At 45.0% G+C, this 13,832-nt stretch overlaps 1 protein-coding gene across 1 annotated transcript in view; it reads right to left on the bottom strand.

Annotated features, from left to right (window-relative positions):
* Window positions 1–13,832, bottom strand: part of MYOM3 (myomesin 3) — a 394,520-nt gene that overhangs the window by 32,475 nt on the left and 348,213 nt on the right. Inside the window, exons 27-29 of the mRNA XM_069223954.1 lie at window positions 13,754–13,813; window positions 8,555–8,622; window positions 4,001–4,111 (exon numbers count right to left, since the gene is read on the bottom strand). Coding sequence (XP_069080055.1) covers window positions 4,001–4,111; window positions 8,555–8,622; window positions 13,754–13,813 — 239 coding nt within the window. The remainder of the gene's footprint in view (window positions 1–4,000; window positions 4,112–8,554; window positions 8,623–13,753; window positions 13,814–13,832) is intronic.

Below are 13,832 nucleotides of genomic sequence, written 5' to 3'. Positions count from 1 at the left end.
TGTATTATGGTTGGAGGTTGCTCAATTCGTACTGGAGAACATAACTCTATTAATGTATGGAAGGGTAAGCAGGCAGGAGGGCAATGAGAAGGCCAATTTTTCTCCAACTGATTGAACAATTCTCCAGAATATTTTATGTTGCTCCGCCATTTCTTCAGCCAGTGGGCCTGATCAAAAAGGTGTGCACCTGAAATATTGAGATGGAAATCTCGATGACACAAAATAACGCGACAAGACTGTCGAGGCCAAAATATCGAAAGTTGATTTAGCAGAGCTTTTCTGTATCTGACTTCACATAAATGGACCTTGACAATATATGTATCTTCGAGGTGTATAAATGTGGAGCTAGGAAGGGTAAATTTATACTTCCTCTACAGGCATTTACCTTTGTATATTTTGTTTGCCAATATTCCATCCACAATATTCTGATGCCATGATATCTCTATGGTCAATATTCCATAGTACAATCATAAAAAACATTCTCATAGGAAACTACTGAGGTTCTATTTAGTTTTAGAAACTTTAGAGGTAGCACCATGATACCTGTGTCACTGTGAAGAGTCCTCTGCTTGTAAAATATTTGGAGTTTGCAAGACAGCTTAAGTTGGCTTCTAAAATATGAGCTCAGAATTAAAGGGGAATGAAACACCCTGTTTACCTCCATGCAGCATTTGCAAACTTAAAACATGCTTTAGTTCAACACCTTAGGACTTTAATGTGAGGTAAGAGACAACTTCATATTAAATATTGTCCAAGAGACCGATATGGGAGAAACATGATGTCTCAGTACTAAGTGCTGAATTAGCAGTGGCTAAATCGTAATGTCTTTCATGTGGCTTTGGAATCCTTTGTGTTTGTCCACTGTTTTGGTCCTATACCACTCATGTAATTCAAACAATCTATGTGTAGATTACAAATGCATTGTCCTCACACTGAATGGCAAACATTTTGGGTTTGCAGGCCTGTGTGCAGGATTGCTGGCAAAGAGGCCATTGTGATCCTATATCCCAAATTGGGAGGTAGACATTGCACCCCAATTACAATATCTCTGCATAGACTATCAATTTTTAACATATTAGTTCTTATAAAGGCAGATCAGTAGCTGCCTCACCAAGAGGTGGGTGGCTCCATGGATACCGTAACTGGAGCAAAAGTGTGGTAGCATAATTAAACAACATATTCCATAAGAAATAAACAGTCATTGTAGATACCTACATGAACATCTCAGCAAAGGATGCAAAGGAATATCTGTTTCCCTATAAGGCCAATTACTTGTTCTTGTTAAAAAACATGTTACACTCTGCCCATAGAAAGAATTTTGTGCCTAAATATATTCATCATAAAGAATCAGTAAGTGCTTACATTTGTCGTCAGTGACTTAACAATTTGTCGTAAGCCTGTTTCGACACTGAGCTTGCTAGCAGGCGGGATCAAAATTTATTATTGGTAAATAAAAAACAAATATAGCAAGTGTTAGTCTTGGCATCATTGGCATTGTCTCTCCTAACTTTTTTGCCTCTACTTCCCAGGTTGCTTCTGTGTGCTGGATTCTGTTTTTGCTGTTTTGTTTGCTCTGGACACTTTACCACTGCTGACCAGTGCTAAAGTGTAAGTGTATCCTGTATAAATTAGATAAGTACATTGGCTTATCCATGATTGCCATATTTGACTTACTAGTAAGCCCCTAGTAAAGTGCACTAGAAGTCTCCAGGGCCTGTAAATCAAATGCTACTAGTGGGCCTGCAGCACTGGTTGTGCCCCCACATTTGTAGTCCTGGAAACATGGCTCAGACCTGTCACTGCAGTATCTGTGTGTTTTAAACTGCCATTTCGACTTGGAAAGTGTACCCACTTGCCAGGCCTACACCTTCCCTTTTTATACATGTAAGGCACCCCTAAGGTAGGCCCTAGGTAGCTCCATGGGCATGGTGCAATGTATGTTAAAGGCGGGACATGTACTTATGTGTTATGCATGTCCTGACAGTGAAATACTGCCAAATTTGGTTTTCACTGTTGCAAGGCCTATCTTTCTCATAGGTTAACCTGGGGGCTGCCTTTAAATGTCCTTAAAGCGCAGATTTCCTTTGGGAGCAGATAGAAATATGGGGTTTGGGGTCTTTGAACTCACAATTTAAGAATACATCTTTTAGTGAAGTTGTTTTTTAGATTGTGTGTTTGAAAATGCCACTTTTAGAAAGTAGGCATTTTCTTGCCTAAACCAGAATGTGACTCTGCCCGTTTGTATATTCCCTGTGTGGGTCAGTTTGACAGTTGGGCTGTTTGCACCTCTCCTCTAGACAGTGACACAAAGGGAGCTGGGGTGTTGCCTGCATATCCTGATGGGCTATCTGGGCTGAGAGGAGTGGAGGAGTGGTCACTTACACCTGAAAGGGCTGTGCCTGTCCTCACACAGTGCAGTCTCCAACCCCCTGGTGTGTGTCTGGGGCCTGGCCTCGACAAGCCAGGAGATGCTGCAGGAGGTGTACTGCCCCTTTGCCTGTGACTGTGCTTTGCTGGGTTGGCCTGCAGTAGCGGCTTCTACCTGAGAGACAACAAAGACTGACTTTTGTGTGACTTCCCACGGGTGAAGAATCTCCAAGGGCTTGTACTGAACTTGCCTCCTGTTGTTGAAGTCTCTAGGACAACAAAGACTTCTCTCTGCCAGCACTTGGGCTTTCTGCTGAGAGTCCTGCCTACCCAGTGGTGCCCTAACCTGTCTTTGGGCCCTTGAAAGTTGCAGCTGGTGGAAAAGGACAGAAATCCATGCAAAGACCGCCTTGTGGAGAAACCTTTGACGCACCTCATGCCTTGCGAGTGATAAACAATGTGCCGCCGCCCTCGCGGCTAAAATTGATGCTCCATATGCATCATGGCTGGGAGATTGACGCAACGCGGCTGGAGAAACGATGCGCAACACCTGCAGTGGCTGCTGTTAATGATGCAAGCCCCCATGCAGAGCGGTTTCTTGACACTGTGGGAACGGATTTCAACGCAACATCGCTGGGCACTGCAAATCAACGCAAAGCCTGCCCGGACCCGAGGTGCCCGTCCCGATTGACGCATTGCTCTCTTGCGGGAGAGAAGAAATGACGCACACTGATCCGACCGGAGGAAAAATGACGCACGTTCTCGCTTGCAGGTGAGAAATTGACTCATCGCTAGCCTTTTGGATGCTACCCAAGTACTTTTGTGAAATAACAGAGTTCTCACTGTTTTTAAAGATTAAGGGGGTTATTCTAACTTTGGAGGAGGTGTTAATCCGTCACCAAAAGTGACAGAAAAGTGACGGATTTACCACCCGCCGTATTACGAGTCCATTATATCCTATGGAACTCGTAATACGGCTGGTGGTATATCCGTCACTTTACTGTCACTTTTGGGACGGATTAACACTCCTCCAAAGTTAGAATAACCCCCTAAGACTCTTATTCTTTTTTTTAAATTCATAACTTGACTTGTGTATGTCTGATTTTTATTGTTTAGGTCTTGTTTTGTTTAGATAAATATTGCCTATTTTTCTAAACCTGTCTTTTGTCATTTTGCATTGTTTTCACTGAGTTACTGTGTGTGTTGGTACAAATACTTTACATATTGCTTCTGAAATTAAGCCTGCCTGCTTGTGCCCAGCTACCAAGGGGATGAGCGGGGGTTAACTGAGTTGATTCTCCTTTACCCTGAATAGAGAGAGGGTCCTTGCTTGGACAAGGGGTAACCTGACTGCCAACCAAAGACCCCATTTCTAACAGCAAAACTTTCCTTAATGATACTAGGACGATAACTCTATATTAACAGTTAACAATTTGGTCCAAAAGGGCGAAACCCTTTCCAGTATTTCAGAATATTCAGACAAGAAACATTTACATACAATGAATTAAACAATAATTATTTACAGAGTACATGTTTATTTTGAACGTCTAGCATGGATCAACTCTCCTAGAACAAAGCTGGATATCGATGTTTGCTTTTAGGATTACTAGGGATATTGATAGATTTGTTTTACCTTTTTAATGAGCAGAGTTCCTATTCCAGTCTGGGCATCGTACTGACCATCTGCGTTGGGCTTTGAGTTAAAAAACCACTTGAAGCTTGTTTCTTTTTTTGTGTTTGTTACCTGTAGAAAGGAAACACGATGGTGTGTGAAATAAAATATGCATTTATTCACATCAATATTTTGATTCTGTTTTTATGTTGCAGATACAGAGATCAGTGCCAGTCTTGGAGTACTGATAAAGATGAAAATGATGCCCCACAAGTATGCATGTGTGAGGCTTCAAAGCAGTGCTGACATTGATTCCTCTAGGTTAACATGGCCCAGTTTGCCTCACTCAGATTTCTAATTTACCATCAAATATCCAAAAAGATCATTTAAAGAAACGAGTTTGGGCTTAACATATAAATCCATGAGGTACAAAACTGTCAGTGTTTTTTGCACAGCAGCTGGTTTGTAGTGATCCATCACTGAGTAAATATTGTCTTTCTGTAAAATTTGCAGGATTCTGACCCATTACTTTTAATGAGCCAAGATTCTGTTTGAGAATTCCACTGAAAAGGCTGAGAATGCATGGAGGAGGTATATGAGGGAACGCAGAATTCCATACCGACATTCCAAACAGCACCATGTATTTTTTTCTTATTGCAATCACTGGTTCTTAAATGGCACGAGGTGCAATCATAAAAAAATGGCAGCAAAGGCTATTCAGGGGAAGCATGCAGTGGTTCTTTGGAGTCCTGTGCGTTTTCTAGTGGCGGCTGGCTTGTATTTACAGTGGGGGGTATAATAATAATAATTTAAAAAATGGCACGTATTTCACGGCATCCTTCTCTCCTCTTGTCGTCTCTCCTGGAAGCTCCAACTCGGGACCCAGGAAACTGCACTAACCGATCTTGGCGCTGCTCTCATGCTGTTAAACAGCATATGAGATGCATCAGGATTGGAGGGAATGGCCTCTTTCGGCGCACTTAAGAGTGTTGGAGGCCTGGGCTTTCTCTAACCCAGCTGTCTTGAGACAGCTGGGTTAGAGAAGTTTGAAGTGCGCATATCAGGCTGGCCGTCATCTGGCCAAAGGGACATGCGCACTTTAAACTGAAGTGCTGAGCTCCCTGCTGCCACTCAGCAGCAATTGCCCGTCCCCGTCCTCACGCTTGGTTCAGGACGGGGTGCTGAAAAATAAAATGGTTATAAATAAACTTTATTACCATTTTATTTTTTGGTTCTGGGGGCATTTGTTTTGCGGGGCGATGCGCCTCCGCTCTCATGGAGGAGCCACCCATGGTGCTTTCACAAAGCCCTTCATGGACAACTTACAGTTTGCAAATTGGTCCCAAATGTTTTTCCACAATCAATGATTTGAAGCCACATTTGCAGTCGTAAAGCATTGTTTACTTTCAATTGTTGATCATTAAGAATGGGAGGGACATCTAGTTTGCGCCACCTTTTCCTAACAATTAGTAATGAATCACACAGCATACACTGCAACCTGCAAAGACTCTTGCCAATCGCAATATGCATTCAATACTTTAGATTTTGTAGTTGCAAAGCCTGTGATTTTGCGAATAACAGGTTTTGCAAACACATAGGGAGTCATTCCGACCCTGGCGGTCCATGACCGCCAGGGCGGAGGGCAGCGGAAGCACCGCCAACAGGCTGGAGGTGCTTCCTGGGCCATTCTGACCGCGGCGGTAAAGCCGCGGTCAGAAAAGGGGAGCCGGCGGTTTCCCGCCGGTTTCCCGCTGGCCCAGGGAATCCGCCATGGCGGCGCTGCTTGCAGCACCGCCATGGGGATTCCGACCCCCTTCCCGCCAGCCTGTTTCTGGCGGTGTCAACCGCCAGAACCAGGATGGCGGGAACGGGTGCCGTGGGGCCCTTGGGGGCCCCTGCACTGCCCATGCCACTGGCATGGGCAGTGCAGGGGCCCCCTAACAGGGCCCCACAAAGATTTTCACTGTCTGCTTTGCAGACAGTGAAAATCGCGACGGGTGCCACTGCACCCGTCGCACACCTTCAACTCCGCCGGCTCCATTCGGAGCCGGCTTCATTGTTGAAGGGGCTTTCCCGCTTGGCCGGCTTGCGGTCTTATGGCGGTCGCCCGCCGGCCCAGCGGGAAAGCCGGAATGGCCGCCGCAGTCTTTCGGCGGGAACCGCTTGGCAGGCGGCGACCGCCGACCGCCGCGGTCACAATGACCGCCATAATCCATTAGTACATGGTGAGGCCTTTAACATATATTGTTTATAATAATTTGCCTCCACATAATACATCCCCACACACATATTCATTTTTGTATGGTTCTCAGGGCCAAGTTAGAAATCAGCATCAGCTCAGGCAAAATGTTCAAAGCAGCCCCACACTGCAAGAGGCTGTGAGTAGATCGGAGCCATTGGGTGCATAGCTCGGCCATGTCAGACCATCCTGCTCAGAGAGCAGCCTCCTACCCTGCAGCCTACTGAGAGGCAGAATGGCCGGTCCATCCGTGATGGTGCTAGGTATATGCTTAGCTTTCATAGGGGCGACTGTGAATGGCAGGTGCATGATGGAAGAAGGTCAGATGGCGGAAGGGTCAATGGGCACTTTGGAATAACACCTTTTCACTCTTCTCTAAAATTTCAGGGGGTCAGTTTCTGGGTATAGGCGTAGAGCAAGTGGGATCCAGAGGAACTGTGCCTTGAGCGTGTAAAGATCTTCCACCATTACGCTTGTACTGTTGCACACTTAAGAAACGTTTGCTAGGGCTAGCTGATCCTCCTTGTCTGGTCAGTTTTATTCATAGCAAGGAGAAATCCATTTAGTTCTATTCTCCATAAGTAATGTAGATCAGCCTCATAATTTATAGAGAATATAAATTTTTGCACCTTTTCGGCAGCAATGACAGCAAATGTATAAAAGCTTCCAGTATTTCAATTTATTTGGCAGCACTGACTCATTAGATGCAATTGCGTTCATACTAATTCAGTTTGTTTGAATCTGACAAATGGCGAAGGACATATTCACAAATACAATTTCAGAGCTTCCCTGTGCAATTGTGAGGCTTTGATTTGGTCCTTCAGATTTTGAGGGAAATCATCTAAGTGTAGTCTGGTCGTTGGTTAGGTCACTCTGTGGTTCAGGGAGCCCCAGTGCTTACTATTAAAAAACAAAAGGGCCCTCAAAAAACAAAAACAAAAAATCAAGGCCACAAAGGTTTTCTTAAGATCCCATTGTCGGTGCTGAAATACCAGAGTTCCAAATACCAAGAATGTCGAATCTTGATTCCACGTGATGCCTCTTTCTTCAACCACCATTAACTTCCAGTCTCTTCAGGTCACTATTGAAGGATATTTTTCATCCCTACTTTCTCCCTTTTATGCTGTTTCCAATCTTTCTTTTTTGCTCCTAGTCCTTTTTCTGTCGGTCTGTGACAAAGTCTGATGACGAAAAGTAGTCCCCCAAATAAGTGCCTGGTACTGTACCCACCAGTTCAAACAACCTGCACAAACTAAGCACTGTGACCTGATCTTATTGTGGCCTTCCCAAATATCTGATGGTAAGACTGCAACGGTGCCAACATTCAGTGGTGGAACTTGCAGGCTTGTTCATGTCACATTCCCTTTGGTCCCTCTATGCTTGCTGCCTAGGAAGATCTACATTCAATTCAGAGTGCCGTGTCTTGTGCGCAGGATACTCCCTGGCAAACCACCACAGAACCTGAAAGGTAAACTAGCATGTTATCTCCCATCCTGCCCATCATGTTCTTCCTTTCCTGCCTGCTGTTTGTCACTCTTTTAAGACAGTACGTTTGTGTCACCTCATTTTCTATACTTACTGCCTCCCTTTATAAACTGTGTTCATAAAAAAAAAAAAAAAACAACCTCCAAAGGTTTTGGAAAAAGCTGAAATCATAGCGTTTAGTGAATTGTTTCTCTTTTTGGGAACATTATCCTCTTATCAAGGTAAAAAAACAGTTGGTAACACAGTTCTCATAGGAACAGTAGCCCACTTCCAGTGGAAGAATTTATGAGCCCAATCATAATTGACATTTTCCCGTTCGGGCTCTCCCATTTCCATTGCAATAATGTCTTCTAAACGATATTTGCTACTATCTGGCACTTCTTGTGGCTAGTAGTGGTGATGCCATAAATCCCGCAGAGGCCCTAACGTAGCAGCTGTCGTGCCCCTCAGCTGCTACCTGTAAACAAGGCTCTCCTCTGAAGCAAGAGGGCTAATATTTCGACCTCATTTATTTGTGTATTTATTTCTGTAATTTTATATAGCCTTGGCCTGGGGGCATCACTGCACTTTATCGTTACCAATCCTATCGAGATTACTTTAGGGATGTAACCTAGGCGAATGAAAAGTAAGAACTCGAGAGTAAGAGCGTGTAAAATGTACATGGGTAAGGTTCCCAGGCATTCAATGTAGGGTATATTTGAGCTACAACTTCAGGCACGTGTCAGCAGACATGGGAGAGCAAGTGGGAGAAAAACTAAATTAAATATAACTCTCAGCCTTGAGATTGAGCTTCAGCCTGTGTTAGACCAAACGTTCTATTCTCCCACCTCACCTTTAATTTAAAATATTACCTTGCAGTCTATCAAGACCTGGCAATCTTCTGTAACCGTCCTTTTCAGATACTCCAGAAAATGAGGTCCTGTGATGAAAAAGCGGAAATTGTGTCAGTGCCGCTGTGTTTTTAACATTCTGGAAACATTAGAAAATACAATCATCGAGCGTTTTGGTGAGAAGTCACTTGACAGACAATCACGTGACGGGAGAGAGAGAGAGATAGAGAGAGTATAGCAGATGTGGCGCGGCTAGTGGTAACATACTTCATACTTTCCATGTACTCTAGATCAAGGCAGTTGCTCTGAGTCTGTCACTAAAGCCACTAAATATGGACCAGGGCTGCGTGTAATGTTTAGTGTCATAGAAAGGATAATGAAAACTGGGGGCTGGGTTACACAGTTTGCATTATTTCTGGTGTAATTATCGGGATGCGTACAATGCAGTCGTTTCCGGTGCAGTTTTCATGTGGAGTGAGTGACCGGTGCAAAATGGAGATTTAGCACCTTTTTAGGGTCGAGCCTGCGTTGCATGTGCTCGCGCATGCGTATGGCAGCGAGACGCTTTTGTATTTAGAAAAGGGCTCGGAGCCCTGTCAACTTCACGTCAGTGTTTTTTATTGGTTCGTGGGCTTGCCTAATAAAATCTGCCTGCTTTCATTAGTCGCATACTTCATGCCTTTTCCGGTGGCTAGCCCTCCTCCAGCGCAGCGACCAAGTACAGAAAACATGCGAGGCTCGCTGTTTTCCATCGGGCTCGTGGACTTCTTTTTCTCAAATTTACGAGCGCGATCTCGCTTGGCAGAAGTCGAGCGCTTTACATAGTTAATTTCACTTTTTCGGGTTAGGTACATAAATGCACTTTTGCCCGATAGGTGAAAAGTCGGGTTAGGAGTTTACAATGCTCTAACATGAGCAAACGCGAGACTGTTGTATTGTAAATGCTTGTTTTTATATGAAATCTCGTTTGTACACGCTTGAGGCACTGAGCAGATAAATTTGCTCCAACAGCTGTGCGTGCAACCATTTGTAATGTGTCCTCGGTGTGTGTTTCGGTAGTTTCGAGCGAGTGTTTCAAAAAACTAAAAGTGGATATATTTCCCTTGATCTGCTTTATAACCTTTCAAAACACGTGTGGAGTTAAAATAGTAAATAAACACTGCATTACGGTCAGTGGCGGGTCCTCTGGAAGTTGCATTTTCTACATCTACACCGGAGCCACGCAGGCCGTAACCATGCCTGAACCACACATGTGCCTGAACCACACAAATGAGTAATGCACCATACATTGCTCAGGCACACAGTGAGAACAGCTGGGAGAGGAACGTGGCGGCCAGGTAAGTGGGGCTGGGGCGGGTTTAGGACAGGGTGGGTAGGTTTTAGGATTTAGGGAGGGGGGGGACGTGTTAGTTTTTCAGACCGGGTGGGGTAGTTTTTAGGGTTCAGGACAGGGGTAGGGGGTCGGGTAGCTTTTAGGACAGGACAGGGTAGCTTTTAGGGTTTAGGGCAGGAGTGGGGGTTCTGGGTAGTTTTCAGGACAGGGTGGGGTAGATTTTAGGGTTCAGGGTAGGGGATCAGGGTAGTTTTTAGGACAGGGTGGGGTAGGTTTTAGGGTTTAGGGCATGGGTGGGGGATCAGGGTAATTTTTTGGACAGGGCACAGTAGGTTTTAGGGTTCAGGGAGGGGGTGGGGGGATCAGGTAATTCTTTAGGACCAGGCAGGGTAGGTTTTAGGGTTCTGGGGTGTGGGGGTACGGGGTAGTTTTTAGGACAGGGTGGGGTAGGTTTTAGGGTTAAGGGCTGGGGGTCGGTGTAATCTTTAGGGCAGGGCAGGGTAGCTTTTAGGGTTTAGGCCAGGGTTGGGGGGTCAGGGTAGTTTTTAGGACAGGATGGGGTCGTTTTTATGGTTCAGGGAGGGTGCCGGAGGGTCGGGTAGTTTTTAGGGCAGGGCAGGATAGCCTTTAGAATTTAGAGCAGGGGCGGGGGATTGGGATCGTTTTTAGGACAGGATAGGATAGGTTTCAGGACGAAGTGGTCAGGGTAATTTTTAGGACAGGATGGGGCAGGTTTTAGGGTTCAGGGCAGGAGCGGGGGGTCGGGGTAATTTTTCAGACAGGACAGGGTAGGTTTTAGGGTTCAGGGCGGGGGAGGGAGGTCAGGTAATTCTTCAGGCAGGGCAGGGTAGGTTTTAGGGTTTAGGATAGGGCGGGGGTCAGGACAGTTTTTAGGACAGGGTGGGGTAGGGTTTAGGGTTCAAGATAGGGTGTAGGGGTAGTTTTTAGGTCAGGGCAGGGTAGCTTTTAGAGTTTAGGGCTGGGGCGGGGTAGTTTGTAGGACTGGGCAGGATAGGTTTTAGGGTTCAGGACGGAGGATCAGGGTAGTTTTTAGGATAGGGCAAGGTAGGTTTTAGGGTTCAGGGTGGAGTCAGCATAGTTTTTAGGGCAGGACGAGGTAGGTTTTAGGGTTCCGGGTGGGATGGAGTCAAGGTAGTTTTTAAGATAGGGCAGGATAGGTGTTAAGGTTCAAAGCAGGGTTCAGGGTAATTGTTAGGACATGGTGGGGTAGGTTTTAGGGTTCATGGTAGTGATGGGGTCGGGGTACTTTTTAGTACAGGGCGGGTAGATTTTAGGGGTCAGGGTGTGGGCTCAGAGTACTTTTAGAACAGGGTGGGGGGTCAGAGTAGTTTTTAGGACAGTGTGGGGTAGTTTTTAGGACAGGGTGCAGTAGGTTTTAGGGTTCAGGGCACGGGCAGCGGATCAGGATAGTTTTTTAGGACAGGGCAGTGTAGTTTTCAGGACAGGGAGGGGTAGGTTTAAGGGTTCAGTTTGGGGGCGTGGCAATTTTTAAGACAGGGTGGGGAGGGTTGTATCACACAACTGCGCATGTTGTTACCACATACACCTTTACATATTCGTTGTAAAGGCATGCGTGGTAAGGACACAGTTAGGGTTGCGACTGTGTTATTAAGCCATGCGTGGTTCTGCAATGCATAGTTCTATTATACAACCCCAGTCCTCATAATTATAGGTATGTTATGTTGGGGGGGTGTACCAATTACCACAGAGACTTGATTCCACCTCATGGCTCTTTAGCCCCCACCACACACACACCTCACTTTCCTTTTATCTAAGCCTTACGGGTTCTTTTTCATCCCTGCTTTCTCCCTTTGTCACAGTTTTCCGTCTTTCTCTCCCTCCTTCTTCCCTCTCGTGTATGTTTCTCTTTTTTGCTCTAGGTCAAAGCCTGATGAGGAAAAATAAGTCCCAGTCCCAAAAATAAGATGCTCTGGACAAGCAATGATCCGGCTCTATGACTCCTATGACAAGCCTGCACCTAGGTCATTAAGTATTTTAGTTTTAGCTGATGCTATAATGAAATACTTTGGCATTAGCGACCTCTTGTGCTACTTTAGTCTCATTACTATCAAAGAAGGGCAAATGAGTGAAAGCTTTAAACAGGGCTAAAAGCGTGTATGATTAGGCAACATCTTTGGAAAAACCCTTCCTTGTACAAAAGACAAATGAAATGTTTAGAATTATTCTGCATTTGAAGATTTACATTCCTCTGTGCTCTTATTTTTAACTATTCCCTGCAAGAAGAATATTTCCATAGGCAACTGCACTCGTGTGTCTCTGTTGATATGAGCCTGCAGTGCGAGCACACACATTCTGCATGTTTCTTCATGCTATCTTGGCAGATATTGCCATACACCCATATCCTACATGTATTTTGCCTCTTAGTTAATATTGTCTTGCACACATACACACCGTTTATTTCATGTCTGTGAGTACTGGCCTGAACACACATTCAGCTTGTGACTTGTTTCAGGAGAGCTGAGACTAACACGTCTGCAGACTTACCTCAGTCATCATGACACTGATATCAGGAAACTGGCACCAATATCTTCGACTTACCCCTTCATCCTGGGATAGAGAACACTTATTTTCCTCGTTTTTCACCCTTCACAGATTGTAACCATCCATAATGTAAATATCTGGCATTTTCAGTGGGCCTGGACGGAGTGACCAAAAAACTCCGCCGCGCTATGCGGAGTTCCGCAAGAAGCAGAGTGCCTTAGGTCATGCCTTTCGCGCTGATATTCAGCACTAGATGCTTGTCTCACACTGAAAAATCAGCATGAACGGCACCACACGCAGCACAAGAGGGTGCTGCTTCTTTTATGCCGCTTGAGTAGATTTCCTACGCGAGTGGCAACTTCCTCAATGGGGCGGTTGCGCCCGCCTGGGGAAATCTCACTGGGAGGTTGTGATTTTCCTCGCTCGCGCTAACCAACTTAATGCTGGCAAGCACGAACAAGGACAAAACTCCTCTGCGCTGAGTTTTTCAGAACTCTTTGGTCTAAGCAGAGCGTGGAGTGGGAAAACCTCTGCAAACTTCGTGAGTGGAGTGAAGTTCACCGACCACCCCTAATTTTCAGCCCAGTCAGCTCACACAGTGCCATGATGTGCTACTCTTCACACAGTCACATGGTGAAGTGATGATATCACACAATGAACACAAGGTGAGCTGGAAACCCCTATAGGGAGCTGGTTTCCAACTTGAATCAGGAAGGCTGTGCAGAGTTCAGTTGTGTTTCCATGTTGAGAGGTGGCGTTCTGGGGGGAGGTAGGATTGAAAGCCTTCATCTGGCAAGGCTATAAAGGCCTGCCCTCTCACCATAAGTTCTCCCCCTCTAATGCTTATTCATTGCTACTTAGACTGACAGACTTGTAAGCCTAGTCTTTTTTCAACCCCACCAGCCCCACACGTTCCCACCTCATCTCTCACACGATGGAGATCTGCTCAAGTTTAGCACGTCTCCACTGTGTGGTGTGAAACAGACGTGTAATAATAAAAAAGTAAATAACAAGTACATTGTACACTTTATGGAATTGTTCGATAAATGACATATATACAAATACAAATAGGTGATTTGAGGAGATTTGCTTAGAGTCTTTCAAGCTCATCTTTTTTCAAGAGAACTAATGTTCACTGAAGAATATTAGAGAACATTAAAAATAATTATAAAAACAGTGGAGCCTTGAACGAATGCAGGCTTTTGTGTAATTGCAGACAGACCTACCTTATTGCACTTAATCAAATAAAAATAAAATGTATTGCTTGGCCACTTTCTAGTATTTATCAGCAGTACGTCATATCCTCTGGCACATTTGTTCAAATAAGTCATTTTATCTAAAGTTAGTTATTCTGAGGCTCTTACCTTGTTTCCTCTTCCATTCCTTCCTCTGGAAATCAGAGTCAGCCAGAAGTTTAGCAAAGTCTACAAAAAGAAGACAACG

This window comes from Pleurodeles waltl, chromosome 3_1 (genome assembly GCF_031143425.1).
Source record: "Pleurodeles waltl isolate 20211129_DDA chromosome 3_1, aPleWal1.hap1.20221129, whole genome shotgun sequence".
Lineage (NCBI taxonomy): Eukaryota > Metazoa > Chordata > Amphibia > Caudata > Salamandridae > Pleurodeles > Pleurodeles waltl.
This window is presented reverse-complemented; position numbering and strand designations above follow the sequence as displayed.